Here is a 14,745-nt window from a genome sequence, read left to right on the forward strand (position 1 = left end):
ACCAAGAGGGGGAAAGAGTTGAGATGGATCAAAGTCAAGGTTATCCGACTCCTCCTGAGCCCGTTGTTGGTCCATCAAGAGAAAACACCATAGAGAAAGAGAAGGAGGAGAGTCCGATCTTGAGAATAATACTAACAGAAGGATTGAAAAAAGGAGATATTTGGGCTGAATCGCAAGTAAGGAAAAGAAAAGAATTGGTCATAAATGAAACAATAGAGGAAGAAGTGGATCCTACAAGAAAAGAAGAATTGAGTGAAGGTGAACTAAGTGGTGATCAAAGGTTGAAAAGAAAGAGAATAGCAAGTCGACATTACGCAGGTCCTGAATGGGCGTATGCACTACTAACGAATGGCAACACAAGTTTATGTCCTTTTGTTTTGATAGAGAACTTCCGGGTCAGTACTTTGATGTAACCTGAAGAGGTACAGAGAGCTGATTTGTTGAGCTAATCTGAAAAGCCTAAAAGAGACTGCTGAAAATAAACTGGAAGAGACATTGATAACCTGATTTGACATAAAGCCGGATGTGATAAGCTGCTAATTGATTTTGACAAAGGAAAAAGGCTCCTGGATGTGAACCTGAACTGTGAGAAAATAATTTTGTCCTTTTTTTTTATTTTTACTGCACCTTATAAAAGAGTTACTTCTGCTTTCTGATTTTTTACAGATCATGGCTGAGCTAAATAATCAAGGTAGAACGTTGTAGGTATATAAGTGTTGGATTGGCAATTATGTGTGGAATCTTGTTTATAGTGGTGATTGTGAAAATGTCTGTTCTTGATGTGAAGGGAGCCACTCATACTGCTCTCCTGAAACTACTACACTAACGGCTTTGGAGAAGTTTAAGTTAGATGATAAATATTTGCATGATTATACTAATGCTCAAGGAGAGCTTTCTTCTAACGTCTACTTTTGCTTGTTGAGTGAGTATGTTGAGACGATGGGTGCAAAGGATTGTCTTGTGTGAACGCAAATTCCTTTGTCAGTAGAGGAAGGAGTTGCGTACCACAGCTTACCATTAACCTACGGAATAAGCTGTAGCTTGCTACTAACAAGGTTGTATAACCAAGAGTACATACAGTATTTTTATTCCAATCATGATGTTGTGTTTTCATTTATTCCTATTATTTGATATCTGAGTAAAGTAGCTAGAGAGCATGACATAGTACAAGTTAGAGGATTCTTTGAGCCTACACTAACATTTGGAACAGCCTATGCACATCGAAACAATCTAACATGCTTGCTTACACCTTTATAAAACAGTTTTATAGTGCACACTGATGATAGAAGGAAGGCATTAAAAGAAAAATTGGAAAAAGGTTTAGAGAAAAGAGCTTACAAGAACGATTGTGCTTACACCGCAAATAAAACGCAAGGGAAATTAGCATTAGATGCATTACATGTAGGAAAGCTTATGTATATATAGGCCAAAATCACCCACTGACACTTTATTTTTGGGAACGTGTGAATGTAGGCATGTGTTTTTGTATCGGACTAAATGGACTTTTATGTTGAATGGTTAGGACCCTGCGATTCCCAGAATTTATTATATTTGTTGACTCAATGCTTATTACCGTCTTCCAAGAGGATGTTATGGGACATGCTATTTGGGAATAGATTTCCCAAAGATTTATCAGATAGATGACTTAAAGAAGTTTCCAAAATTGACTGCACTACATCATAAGCGACAGAGGAGGCAAACCTCTTCTGCAGTTGTGGGAGATATCTGTGGTGCAGTGATTCCTTCAGTGGGAGTCATCCTGAATTCGATCAAGATATGAAAGTTGTCTACTATTGTGAATAACATGCTGACAAACTTTACAGGAGCAATAGTCCTGATAGATACTGAATTAGCCGCGGATAGAGCCATGACGCTTTAAAATAGGCTTGCTTTAGGCATTCTTTTAGCGAAAGATGGTGGAGTTTGTAAGATGATTAATTCTAGGCATTGTTGCTCCTATATTCCGGATGATGATAGGGAGATAAGAGACTTACTCACTAACCTGACTAACTCAAGTAAGGACTTAAAGGAATTGAAAGAACCACATGTTTGGGGAAAAGGATTTGCTTCAGTGGGAAATTGGCTTAGTCAAATTTGGAATGGAGTATTATTAAAAATTATACAGGGAATATTAATTGCGATTGCTTGCATATTAAGATTATGGGGTTCATGTAAATTGTGTCAAAAGATTAATTTGAAAAAGTTTAAAAATAATCAGAGGAGGGAAGAACGAAACAGGGAAAGAATCTATAGAGAAGATTTGAGAAGGAGACAAAATACAGCAGAAACCGAACTGTGAAATGGGATAACGAATGGTGTGATGACATATTTAGTCATCAGAGGAGGGACTGTTGAAGCAGATATGCTAATTAGAAATTATTAATGAATGTTTACGTGTTTTGAATAACAAAAAGTTAATAGAGAAATCAATTGTAGAAAAATGTATGTGTATGTTTGAAAATGTGCCCACGGAGAGTGGCAGACAGTTTAAACGAACTTGTACTAAAATGATTAAAAATGCATAAAATATTGAAAATGAACAACAATAATGTCTAACCTATGTTTTGCATTATATTGTAGAGTTAACTTAGCCGAAGTTGTGGCCTAGTTGCCAGGCCTCACGCAGAAGCAGAATTTCTAGTGTACTGCAGAGAAGCTGGTGCGTTGAACTGTGCCTAAACTGCATACGTTAATAAAATCTACTTAACTAGAATTTTCTACAATGTACCGACGAACAGGAGATGAGGGACTAGGATATGTAACAACTTTGGTGTAAGACAGACTTGATGTACTTTCCCAGGACTTGAACAATAGAAGCACTGACTGGAGAAGAAGATGCAACATTTTCGATACCTGATGACCCGGATAATGAGGATATCGTACAGAGAACCAATCAATGAACTGAGATCGGTGAAATATTAGGATTCATAGATTTGTAAAAATAATATTATTGGTTAGGGTAATAACTGGTGATTGACTGACCAATTAGGATTCAGGGGGATGGACTGGAAAACCTTAATAAAAAGTCATGACAGGGGGCTAAAACTTCAGATATGAGGGGAGAATTGATGACATCAAGAGACAATATTCGAGATTCTGTCATTTGGCTTATGCGCTTGAGAACCTGATGCTTTGCTGATCGATTGATGACCTGAAGACGAAGGCTGACTTTGTTGCTGATCCATTCTGTGGATAGGTAGCTATGACAATGTGACTGTTAACTTTTTGTGCCTTTTCTTTCTAGGTACCAACTGCGCAGTTTGAATAATTTTTTCCTTTAGCTAGATGTTTTCTAAATTTGTGTTTCTAAATTGTTTTTCGCATGAAGTCCCACATGCTAATGCTAATCTGGGTTAGGTAAGGTATTCTTTGGGTGACGCAGACATGGAGAAATGATTGACGAACTGATTGCTGAACTCTGCTATTAATGTCAATATATTCATCTTTGATTGCTTATGCTGAAGCATTAGAGCATATGTTTTCTCAAGTTCTGATTAGGTTATGTTATTGGTGGTCATTAATGAACTAATTCTGAGCTGATTGAATAAAGTTTGAATTAACCTCATGACTTAGTACTGTAACTAATAGGGACATAAAATTGATAAAACGTATAATTGAGTTGTGGTTATTCACGAAATGTTGATATATTGTATCATGCTTAATGATTCTTTTAGTGGTTATTGATTAATTACATGATAATTGATGGTCATCAATTACTACATAGCATACAAAAGAGATCACAGCACACAATATACAATGGTCAAACATAAACGGGTTTGAAACATTTTTGTCGTTATGTAGTAGGTTGAATGAAACAATCAAACATATCGGTATTCAAGTCTTGTCTTCAGGGAAAAGTTCATTTATTCAAAGCGAAGTAGCGTTCAGTAAGACAGAAAGCATCTTTCCAAGACAGCCAACACGTGTTTCGTCACACCAGTGACTTTTTCAAGGCCGAAGATTAACGAAAAGGTTTGCAAGAAAATAGGTCCAATGCATCTCAGAACCTTTGAAAGTCCAAATAATAACTTGGTAGTCTCTAAATAATCATCATCAGCATACAGTGGAGAATCCAAAAAAACGTGCGAGGTTTTTCATCTAAGAAGAGGGACCCTGGTAGGTCCACATGTAAGTTCCTGAGAGGTGGTGTCCGTGTTACTTTGGGAGTCACTTTGATCAGGATCCTGCTCCCTCTGTGCTTGTAGGAAGGAAAGGGATTCCTTCCCTCTCCTAAGATGCAGCGTCTCTCTTCGTGTGCTCCTCAAACTTCCCCGATGACTTGTGCTGCCTCTACCGAGGGTAACCCTGGTCGCGCCTCTCAATTACTACATAGCTAGGATACTCCATGCGATCCAAAAGGTTCATCAGCCTATACGCGTCGCCTTGTAAATTTACTTACTAAAGACCAGGTGTGCAAGCATATATATATATATATATATATATATACATAGAACGTGAACGTAGTCAGAGACATGCGGTGCTGTTGATGACAGATGCCGTGTACATTATTGTACCGCTTTATTTGGCACAAATGTCTTGGAACAACTAGTATTCACACATCTTCACTACAATAGTGACACCAAGGTATTAAGGATAGATGTGTCAGTCAACAACGGAATAAAACTGCTATTTAAATGTCACACTACACTACTGATTACACTTTAGGAAGCAGACCTGTGAACAAGCTCACTACCGTCTGTTGTCAGTTAGTAGACAAGGAGTCAAAAAGAGATTACTACATTCAGTAACCTGCTCCGATGGAGACAGAAAAACAGGCTTCTCTATCCAATAGACACGGAAAAAGGACGAGGCTTGCATCTCAAGCGAGCACAGCTACAATACTATAAAATTACCACCATATTTGATTTGCAAAAAGTAGTTACCAACCAATTTGAAACTAGGCAACCTCAGGACTACCTCTTATTTTGCATATATATAAAGTAATTCTTTACTCTACATGCTTAACAGTCTATTGACAAATGTGTTCTGGAAAAACCTATAAATATGATTTAATTTTTTATCTTACGTGTAAAAAACCTATTCTTATGTTTCCAAATGTCCTAATATTATCCCGTTTCTCGTGTTATTCTTATTTCGGGGTTCTCTCCTGTGTACGGCACACCCACTTTAATTTTTCAGAGGCCGAGCTTGGCCGTCACGTCAACACGCCCTCTAATGAGCTCATTATGACGCGAAAGGGTGGCTTAGGCCACGCCCCCAAACCCGGAAGCGAGAAGTTCAGCTGAGGAAGATGGCGCCGTCGGGGTTGAAGGCGGTGGTGGGAGAAAGTGAGTTCAGTTATTGGGGGTGTCCCGCGCCCCGACTTTCCCTAAATAGCTTTAGCCCACCTCTGTGTCTTTGTTCAGCTGCTCGTTACAACTCTAGTGTGCGCCAGCTGTCTGTAATCCCTGTCTCAGTCCCCTCTGCACAGTTAGCTGCTAAAACACTTGTTGCATCCTCTGTCCAAGTACTTTCTGTGATCACTTTTTCGTTGTGCTCCGATGTGTAACTTCTGCCTCTGGTCGCTGCTTGCATCGTACACCCATCTGCCATCTCCCCGTCTTGTCACTATTCTAGTGCCTCCTATATCAGCTCCAGTACCTGCTCGTCTTCCTACTACATCCCCAGGATATGCTTCACCAGTTGCTACGCATCTTGTCACTGTATCCCTTTTCCATGTTCCATCCGGCCAGTGCTCCGTGCTCATGTGCCGTGTCATTGTACTCCCCTGCCACTGCTCCATTTGTCGCCGTGCCCCTGTCACCATGTCATCTTAATCTGTCTTTGCCTAGTTGTCTACTGTGCACAGAATGCCTGCCTATTGAGTGGGTTAACTGCTTCCAAGATACGTTCGTCAAAACATGTTCAGACTCTTAATGCTTCTGTTGTCTCCAGGCTCGGTGGCCATGCCTCCAGTGTGTGAGCACTCTTCATCTGCACCTCCAGTACATACCCTATGTATGTGAAGGCTGTATGCGTACCCCCACCCAGTCTCTTCTCACCAAACTCCACGTCCTGTGTACATTATCGGCTCACCATCAGCCGTTTTTGCTCCCTCGCCAGTGCTTATCGATGATTTTTTGAAGTGTGCCTGGCTGTGCGCCCCAGTCCTCTTCGTTCCCAGTGTGTCCACTGCATGGGCTCCGTGCCTGAACGGGTTCCACTGTAGACCTCTATTTCTACACAGTGTCCCAGTACTTGCTCACCTTGTCTCTGCTCCACTTGCATACCTGCACTATGACTACTGTTAGTTTAGTTGTCCACTGTATCCCCAGTGTGTGGCTGCCTAGGTTGACCAGAATTTTAAAGTAAAAAACGAGACATTTCATAAAAATAGAAATGGGCTACAATTTTACCTCAGCTGAGCGCGCAGAGTGAGTGTTTATCAGCATAGAATTACAGCAGTGGCACTTACAACATAAATAAAGTGCATTTAACAAAAAAAACAGTATCATGTCTGTTAATTAAATCGTTTTCTTAGAACAGCTGCTAACTATTCATGCTTTGGAAAACAAAAAAGGCACCTCCCACCGTTTTCAGTCTACCCTTTTTAAAAACCGGGACATGAGCTAAATTTCCCAGTATCTGCGGGACAGCTGGTGAAAAACCGTGACTGTCACGAGACGCCTAGTCACCGTAGCCTGCACCCAGAGATCTCTTCATTTTTGTACTCAGCCTATCATTCTAACTTCCCGCTATATTTCATTGGTCGGCGAATCCTGTCACTGTAGCCCTACTCCTGTGCTTTGTAATCACTGTGCCCCTGATGAGTCTCGTTCATGTGATCCCTGCCTCTGTTCCTCACTGGCTGGCCTATAGTACCCCCAGCCTGTGCTCACACTTTTGCTGGACCCCCTGCTCTCTACCACGGGACCCTTTCTTTGCCCACCTATCTGCTGCGTCGCCAGTGTGCTCTGCTGCATGCAATCGCTGTCTCCATGACCTGTAATCCAGTGTCTGCATAGACTCTTATTGCATGTCGAATCTACTCCAGGCACTACAGCCGTCTGCTCACGCACCCCCAGTGTGTATCCACTGAATGTGCTGGATACCTAATGCACTATACCTTTACCTACGCTTATCCTACCTCTTTCTGTACCACCGACTCCATACTCTGTTCCCCAGTAACTATCAATAATCTTACTGCATCCCATACTTGTGCGTTTCCAGTCTGCTCTTGCTATCACTGTTTTCTCTCTCCGTGCACTTTGAGTCCACCCCTATCTGTGCTCAGTTGATCACCATTTATGGGCCCCCGTTCCTGCATGCACCACAGGCTAATATGTGTCACATATGTACAAAAATCACCTCCTGTGTGTGGGCACCTCCCCATAATGTACCAATGTCCACATTACAGTCACCTTTTGCATATGTCCAAGGTGTCAAATTTGCTCAGCTGCCCCTCCCACCTTTACTTTATATACCACTCACAGGCACCACAAAATATGCTTATCTGACTTCTCTAGGCTTGCCTGACTTCTCTGTGCATAGTAGTTATCAGCCATCAACTTCACATTTTTTGTGCTTCTGCTGTGTGCTCTACCATCCTTTCCTCTTCCAAAGGCCTCCAATCATTGGACGCTTCAGCCTTCATGTTCTTTGCCTTTTATATATGTCCATTACAACCCTTCACCCCTTGCCATATCATAGTTCTCTAGTTCTAAACTTCGGTTCCAATTCTCTTTAACAAAGTAGATTTGCATTTATATAGTGGACAACAATAATCCATACAATGAGCTCCATGTTTGTGCTTGTAAGTCTTTTGTGCTCAGAGGTATCTACACATCTGTTGTACTTTTTTGTTAGCTGCCTCCCGATTTCATGATAGGTATGTTGGGATTGTGTGCCCAACTGAATCACTTCTACTAAAAAAATATGTGCTTATGTGTCCCTGTATCACCAACCTCTGTACTGGTGGCACGGTCACTGCACATCTGCCTTTGCTCTTGACTTTCCCATAGGCATTATTTCTTATTCGCCATTTTTTTTCCTATCCCAATTTGATGATGTCACTTCATTTAGAAATGCTTTGATTGAAACTTAAGTGGAATGGCACGTGGAGGCCATGGAAGCTAGTCTTTGTGCCATCGGCCAGAAAATTGTTCATTGCCTGCTGTCAAACATTGTTTCTTTCAAGTACTAATTTCTCCCTTTTCTAAAGTTGCTATCGTCTGAAAGAGTGAATATTTGGGTGTAGCTAGTTTTTTGTAACAGTCATTCAAACATGTATTAATAAAAATATAACTAACATATGATGCATAAACTCCGGATGGTGTTTAAGGAACAGTGTTTATAAAAGCTTTTAGTACATTATTTTCCTCACTATTGATGTCTTTTTTTTGTGCTCGTGTTGCCTACTGTACATCTGAGACAAATGCACCTGTGTCTTGAAACGACAATGCTGGCAAGTGTAGTTTACTTCATTACCTCTTACAGTATGGATTTAGAGTTGATAGCTCTAGTGTTAGAGATAAGTGTTTTCCACGCTGAACCGGTATGTTGGTATAAAGGGTGGATCTTTAAGAGAACCATCGATAGACTCGGGAGGTCATGCTTGCTCCCAATAAATATTTTTTCAGAAGTAGGCAGACGTTGAGGCCATCGGGGGACACATATAGATGTAGCTGCATGTCGCCTCTCCCCTATAACTTCGCAGATAAAGTGCATGGTATAAAACCATCGCTGACCAGGGAACCCCTCTCCTGTATGCTCCCGATTTGTTAAAGCAGTGCTGGGCAAAGGGGCTATGGGATGGTCACACATGCCGTTAATACCTACACCGAACAGAAAAACAGATTCCAATATGTCTACTAGGAGGCAGCACAATCCCTCGCCTCTCTGCATTTTACAGATTCAAATATCTCTAGTAACAGGCTGCATAATCCCTCTCATCAACGTCAATCATCTCCCGTAGGAGGCTGCATAATCCCTCTCCGCTGTACATTAGTGGCTCAAATACTGGTAGGAGGTAGCACAGTCTCTCACCTCTCTGCACTTTACTGATTCAGATATCTCTGGTAGGAAGATGCATAATCTCTCTTCGCTGCAGTTTAATGATTCAGAATGGTGGTAGGAGGCCTCGTAGTCCCTCTCTGCTGTGTTTTATCGATTCCGTCGCTGGTAGGGAGGCTGCATAATCCCCCATCTTTCTGCACTATACTGATTCAAATATCTCTGGTAAAAGGTTGAATAATCCCACTACTGTGTCATTCATCTATCGTAGGAGGCTGCATAGTCTCTGTCCTCTGCAATTCAAACGAGGTAAAAGGCAGAATAATCCCTCGACTCTCTGCACTTAACTGATTCAGATATCTCTGGTAAGAGGCCGTAAGTCCCTCTCCTCTCCACACCTTTCCGATTCACAAGTCACTGAGGAGACCTCATGCAAGCTCCCTTCTCGCTATGCTTTTTCATTTATAACAACGATAGGGACTGATCCCTGCGAGTTCTCGTGGCACGGTTGGAAGTGGACATGTAAAAAGAGTTGCTAAATGTTAGAATCGACAGAGCCATGCATAGTGGACTGATATTTGCTCTCTTAACATCTGTATTTGATGACTTGGGTTAATAAGTGACCACATGAACAGCACATTTAACTCATTTTCATTAAAGTCGTTCAGCGTTTGTGTCTTTGACCTTGAGCTTCCTTGTTGGTAGAGAGATGTGCTAATCCAAAAGCATTTTTTTCTGTGGATTTGACAGAGTTAAAAGTAATGTAGCATATTTCACAGCCACCTCATCCTGTTGTATGGCTTGTCACAAAAAGGAGACCGGCACCTGCTCTTTGACTTTCCACCCTCAGGCATGTGCTTTTACTTCCTGGGGAAATGGATAGTTTCCTGTGATCTCTGACTGAGCCTTACACTAATTTGTGTTTAGAGTGAACACTGGGTATATTGTTTGGATTATTTATGACACGTCTCAGTACCATACGCTGCAGTGATCTTGAGATTTGTTTATATTTAGACAAATTTGTCTTTCTGCTCTTTTTTTTTTTTAATTGGAGTGCTTTGTCATCACTAGTGCCCCCCCCCACGCCACAATGGTAGTGCCATATTTATAATAAGGCACACCATGGTGGTAGTTAGGGTGACTAACGTCATAATTTGTGATGCTAGTCCGGCGCTTTCCAGGAGTAGCATCACAAATTATGGTGTTAATCCTGTAAAGCACCCAGAGACCCATTGTAATCAATGGGAGCCTCTTTTTAACACCTGCACTTAGCAGGCGTTAAAAAATGCCAATAAAAATGGCGCAAAGGAATCCCCCGATACCCCCGCCCCCCCTCCCAGCACCGGAACACCCCCAGTGCATACATCATGCCTGACGCAGGCATAATGTGGAGCATGGGGTTACCAAGTGGCACAATGCAAGCACTACTCCTCTTTGTAAGTATGGTACTTGGGGAAATGCCACCCTAACACCACATTTGAGTTGAAATAAATAATGCAAATGTGGCACTAGGGGCTCTTAAAAATGCTCCAAAGTCTTAGGGGCATTTTTAAGAGCCCCTGGCGCCACCGAAGCATCACTTTTGCGCCTTGTAAATACTGACCCTTCACGTACAGCCCTTTGTGTGGGAGGGACGTGCCACAGCAACACCCATTGCATTTTGACGCTGCTTCAGATTTACGAGATTTCATAAACCTGAGGCAGCGCCAAAATATAATGCCACCCCAGGGGTGACGTTAGCAAGGCACAATGAGGAGGAATACTTTTATTCCTCCTCGTTTTTTGCTTTTTGCAGCACACATAGAAAGAACAAAATACCAGACATGATTGTTTGTTTATGTGCGGAAAGGTGTCTCTTCCTGCACATAAACAATCATTTAAAAATTATGCTTTGGCGCTTCTGTGTGTGCTACACATAAACAATCAAACCCCTCAACTCAGACATCCTTGCACGATGGTGCAAGAATGCCTGCGTTGGCAGCTCAATTTAGCGCCAGCGCAGGGGACAACACAGGGGTGCACCGTATTCAATTAAATACAATACATCCTTGCGTTGTGAAAATGACAGAGAGCGGCACTGTCAATTTTGGCGCATCGTCGCGCTCCGTCTTTTTCTTTTAAATATGGGCCTTAGTCTTTATTTGTGGTTCTCTAGCTGGCCGGGTTGATATTCCTGTCCTGCTGGTACCCGCATTTCAGCTATCCCAACACATCGCTGATGCTTTCCTTATTGTCTGGCCTGCTGGTTCTTGATGCAGAAAGTGCAGCTGAACTCGTTCAGTTTGCTTTTGGGCCGTGTGATGGCTGCCAGGCGACTGTGCCTGCGGGGTGAATATTTAGTTCGTGTTTCCCACAAATTGAGGTATTGCAGTTATTTAACAAAAACATGGAATGTAAAAAATAAAAAAAAACACACACACGTGCAGTTTGATAGCCCCTTGTCCAGTGCCTCCATGCTTACTTATGGCACCATTACTTTGTTCGGACTACTGCTAATGTCATGATGTTGACACTTTTTAGAGCTCTGAAATATTTTATTCCTAATTTCTTTGGGCCTATGATTTTAGTGGTTCTGTTTTGGATCTTTTCTTCTAAACCCAAGGTTGTCTTTCGTGCATTTATTTAATCTGTTTCAAAGAGGAGGCGGTTGTGTGCCCCCCTTTTTGTTGTTGCACAATTTGATTGTGGAATCCCCTCCATGATGTAGGTAATTACTTCAGAGTTTCATATGATGTATATTTGGTGTACATCCAGTTTGTTGTATCCTGTTCCCAGCACGGATTGGGAGCTAATTATTGGTTTTTCGGTTGCGCAATCAAGAGCATAGCTAGAGTGAAATCCTCCATAAGGTACAGCACCATATTTGGGAGTGCTAGGGATTTTTCAATGGCGTAATTCATATTTCTTTTAGATTAGCTATTGGCGTGTAAATTGGTGATCTTGTTTCCCCTTACCAAAGTTTGTTCTGAAAGTGGCTTTTCACTTGATTACAGTTCGTTATTGGGGATAATAAACGATTGAATTGACCCTTTAAAACGCAGTACTTTGGGGTACAACATTTGCACCACGTAGGGGTCCCCTTTAAGAGATTGCAAGTAATTGGAGGAAAGGACATCAGACACAGAGTTATGGATTCCAGCATGTATCTGCACCTCGATTACCACAAGTCTGGAGTGTCCAAGCTTGGAATGCAGCATAGAAATTATTGGGTCCCTTATTGCTTACTTTTGTGGACCCATTATTTTCCACCTTGTTTAACAGGTAAAACGTGCATGGAAATACTTTTCATATTTACCATGCGAGTTCTGCATCCAGTAAAACTTGTAATTGTGTAGAGTGGTCTTTTCAGAGATACTGCTCGGCATGAGACTAAATTAGACCTTTTGTTCAACGACTGGATGATAGTGTTGCCATCAGGCTCTAAGCCAGTCTGCTTTAACATGATTCTAGACTGTTAGCAGGATTGGTTTCATTTACATGCTGTTGTCATTGACATTTTAACTCTTATTTTTTTGAATGGGAAGATGTTGCAAACTGTTTCTATGATTACAATCCTGTATTTACGCTATTCTCAGATCTGCGCACCTTGAAATGTTTGAATCGCAGCTACCAAAAGCAGAGATTCGAACTCCACCATAATGAGGTATCTGAACACGTTTGTTTTGTACATAATTTTAGAAATATAATGCCTTCAAGCACACTAGTATAAGTTGACTTGAAAATAAAATACCGAAATACATTAAATCTACAAACATTGAAACGTAAATAAAAAATGATACAAGCACTATCGGATGAAACTATTAAATATTGACACAAACCAGCCAAGAAAACTAATCATAACTAGTGAATGCGGAATTACGTGAAATATAAATCTTGTCCAAAAAAGGTAAAAAAATGTTTGAATAACCAATCATAATAACATTAGTAAAGGAAATTAAGAACAAAATAATATAAATAACTTCTAATTTCACAAAAAGGAGTACAAAATTAACTCCATCAGTAAAAACTGTAACAAGCAGTAGAACATTTGGGAATAGTGGACATTGGTGGCTAACTGTCATAACAGATGGCGTTTTGTTGACTTGAAATGTAAAGCAAAGTTTATCTTGCTTGAACTCCTAAAAAGGTGTCACAAGTTTCTTTAAATATAGCTTCACAAAATAAATTACACCTCTAATTAGGAGAACATATTTTCCTCCATCTCCATAAAGCAATGAAAGAAAACAGTTACAAATTCCCCTTGATTGTTGTTGTGTTGTTTTTCTTTTAACTATAGTGCCAAATTCAAGAAAGACAGACTTCAAAGTCTGAAACAAGCATTTGCAATTCAACGGGTCTCGCATTTCTCCGTGTTAGAGCTATTAGCAGTTGTAAACTCCCAACCGGACTTTTCTTGCCTCTTTAAATGGAAAAAAAACGAGCGCGATCTCACTGCTAAAAAATGGAAATGGAAACGGTCTTGCGTTTGTTTGAGCTCGAGCAATTAGCATTGTAAACTCCTAACCGGACTTTTCTTGCCACATAAAATGAAAATAAAACAGTTTCACGTAACTAATTGGACTTTTCTTGCCATATAAACTGAAAAGTAAAAGTTTCACATAAGCGAGCTGATGGCCACCATCAGTGCAAAGCAGACACACAAACGGAAATAACAGTTCACCCGTAGTGAGACCTATCAGCAAAAGTGCAATTATCTACGTAACCGGCAAAAGTGCAATTAACTATGTAACAGGGTCGATGTCATGCAAAGCGCTCGACTTCTGCCAAGCGAGATCGTGCTGTGAAAAAAAGAGAACAATTAGTCCACAAACCGGACGGAAAAAAGCGAGCCTCGTATGTTTTCAGTACTTGGTTGCTGCGCTCAAGGAGGGCTAACCACTGGAAAAGGCATGACGTATGCATGCCTTCCACTTATGAAAGCAAGCAGATTTTAAAAGTCAAGCCCACGAACCAGTGAAAGACACTGACTTGACATGGGCGGGGCTCCGAGCCCTTTTCTAACTACTACAGCGTCTCGCAAGCGATACTCATGCACTAACGCATGCTATCGCAGGCTCGACCCTAAAAACACCATCCTACAGCCTTTATCACAAGGGTACCCAGCAGGATTGTCACATAAATTCTTTCACTTTGAAATCAGAGAAAGAAAAGTAAACACTAAACTCCCTTGGAGACAGAGCCTGACATTTGATCTTTGTCTTTCAATGCACAGTAAATGTGAGAAGATGAGAACAATATTTAAAGGCTTGTTTACAGAAAGTCAGTACTGGTGGAAGAATACAGATAATAGGGTTGGGGCAAGGGAAGAGATGAACTCAAGTTGGACAGTCTAAAACAAATAAAGCCAGAAAATAGAAAGCAATCAAATGTGAGTTACACACAACAAAGCCAATGGTCAATAATGGATGGAATGCATCCCCAGGGAAGCCTTTCGAATGTACCCAAAGAAGGCTTTGTCCCAAAAATGGAGAAAGAAGGAGGAAAAGAAAGGAAGGAAAATAGAGACAAGGTAGAGAAACATTGATGATAAAGAACCAAACATTTGTGAAATAAAGAGACAGGAATTTCAGAGTGATGGAAGAAAGAGGTATGAAGTTCAATAAAAACTAGGCCGCTTTATTCAACATTCAGCAGCACAGTGGTGGGCTCCTAAGAAATACTTGGGTCCCTGTCCAAATCTTTGTTAACTCACGTCTAGATGCAGTGGGAAATTCAGTTTCCATTAGTCAATCCTGAATAAATTGTTTTTAAGACAGCTTCAAACCCATTCACCCGTTTTGTTTTTCGTTTTCG

At 41.0% G+C, this 14,745-nt stretch overlaps 1 protein-coding gene across 1 annotated transcript in view; it reads left to right on the plus strand.

Moving 5' to 3' along the window:
* The first annotated feature begins 5,166 nt into the window (after nucleotides 1–5,166).
* The window catches only part of STXBP2 (syntaxin binding protein 2), a 193,394-nt gene continuing 183,815 nt past the window's right edge, over nucleotides 5,167–14,745 (plus strand). Inside the window, exon 1 of the mRNA XM_069230358.1 lies at nucleotides 5,167–5,288. Within this exon, the coding sequence (XP_069086459.1) occupies nucleotides 5,252–5,288 (37 nt within the window). The 5' untranslated portion in view covers nucleotides 5,167–5,251. The remainder of the gene's footprint in view (nucleotides 5,289–14,745) is intronic.

This window comes from Pleurodeles waltl, chromosome 4_2, assembly GCF_031143425.1.
Source record: "Pleurodeles waltl isolate 20211129_DDA chromosome 4_2, aPleWal1.hap1.20221129, whole genome shotgun sequence".
NCBI classification, from domain to species: Eukaryota; Metazoa; Chordata; class Amphibia; order Caudata; family Salamandridae; genus Pleurodeles; species Pleurodeles waltl.